Source organism: Stegastes partitus, unplaced genomic scaffold, assembly GCF_000690725.1.
Source record: "Stegastes partitus isolate 25-593 unplaced genomic scaffold, Stegastes_partitus-1.0.2 Scaffold1181, whole genome shotgun sequence".
In the NCBI taxonomy this organism is placed as follows: Eukaryota; Metazoa; Chordata; class Actinopteri; family Pomacentridae; genus Stegastes; species Stegastes partitus.
The window spans coordinates 60376-61597 of NW_007578912.1; the positions used below are offsets into that span (position 1 = coordinate 60376).

Consider the following 1222-nt stretch of genomic DNA (forward strand, 5'->3'; position numbering starts at 1 on the left):
CCTCACTGTCTCTTTCTAGTTCGCTCTCTCAGTTTTTGAGGACGACCTGCTCGAGGCAGATTTCATATTTCTATCAATTCTTAATGATGGATTCAACTGTACTCCTCGGGATTTTCAGTGTCTGTTCTTGTTTCCATCCCTTAAATTGTGATTTTCAAGAACCTTTTCACGGAGTTCATTATCGTCTCGAGTTTCTTCAAGGTGTAATTATCGCCAGGAGAACTGATTCATCAGTCAGTGGACCATCCAGATACAGGGGTTTTTTTTCGTACACAAATTACTTATGACACATTCATTGCGCTTGATGATCTCTATTTTATTCATACTGTGACTTCTAGCACCAACTGACAAACCCTGTGCTGAACTCGATGGGTCACTTTAAAGGGGAGGAATACTTACACAATCACTTATTTTACATCTAAAGTTTTAAATGAATTATCTTTTTGTAAATGACTGTCCAAAAATCCGGATTAAAATGACCATGATTCAATGTGGAAAAATAATAAAAACCTCCAATGGGGGTGAATACTTTTTATAGACATTGTATTTGCATTTCTTTCCATTTCCCCACCCTTTTTTTTTAATTTAGGATCATATATGATTTGTTTTTTATTTTGCACTTAAAGCATAATTCAATTTTGTTTTAGGCAAGTTGAGTACTTGAAAAGGATTGGTAACAGAGAGGAGGTGGCAAACTGTCGAAATCCTGATCCGGAATTCCTTAGTTTGCTGGAAGAATGTCTGGAGGACGGATCCTACAAACAGTGGAAAAACAAGGTGAGTGCTACTGACCAGCTTTGACATGTGTATTCCGAAATTTCCTTTTGTGACGGAAAGTTTTTTGGTGTTACAGCTTCCACAAGAGCTTGTTCAGAAGATGGATGGCAAAAACAAAGCCTATCCTGAAACCCCACTGGGATTACTGCGCTTCATACGCAACCTCCACGAGCACTAGTAAGTTAAATTTAATTAATTGTGATGCAAGGCCTTCAGGCTGTCCCTGATCATTCGATTGCTTTTTGTAGTATTTAAAATAAATATCAAGCGAAATTCATTATCTGCTAAAACAGCCAGTTCTCAGAAACTGAGCAAATCCTCTCTAATTGAAGTGTCAAGATCATGTTTTTTTGCCTTCACTTTGATCCAGTTCTTCAAATATTTCGAATGAATGTCAGAAAATAATCCTTGACATTGTCTCTGTCCTGAGACATCACAACAATTA

The 1222-nt window shown here is 37.2% G+C and overlaps 1 protein-coding gene across 3 annotated transcripts in view; it reads left to right on the plus strand.

Moving 5' to 3' along the window:
• Window positions 1-1222, plus strand: part of LOC103368634 (serine/threonine-protein kinase/endoribonuclease IRE1-like) — a 19779-nt gene that overhangs the window by 6940 nt on the left and 11617 nt on the right. For 2 of the 3 annotated variants that reach the window (XM_008297056.1, XM_008297054.1), the window contains exon 4: window positions 648-777. In XM_008297056.1, coding sequence (XP_008295278.1) covers window positions 648-777 — 130 coding nt within the window. Of the gene's footprint in view, window positions 1-647; window positions 778-853; window positions 955-1222 lie in introns of all 3 variants that reach the window. The other variant, XM_008297055.1, reaches the window with a different exon arrangement.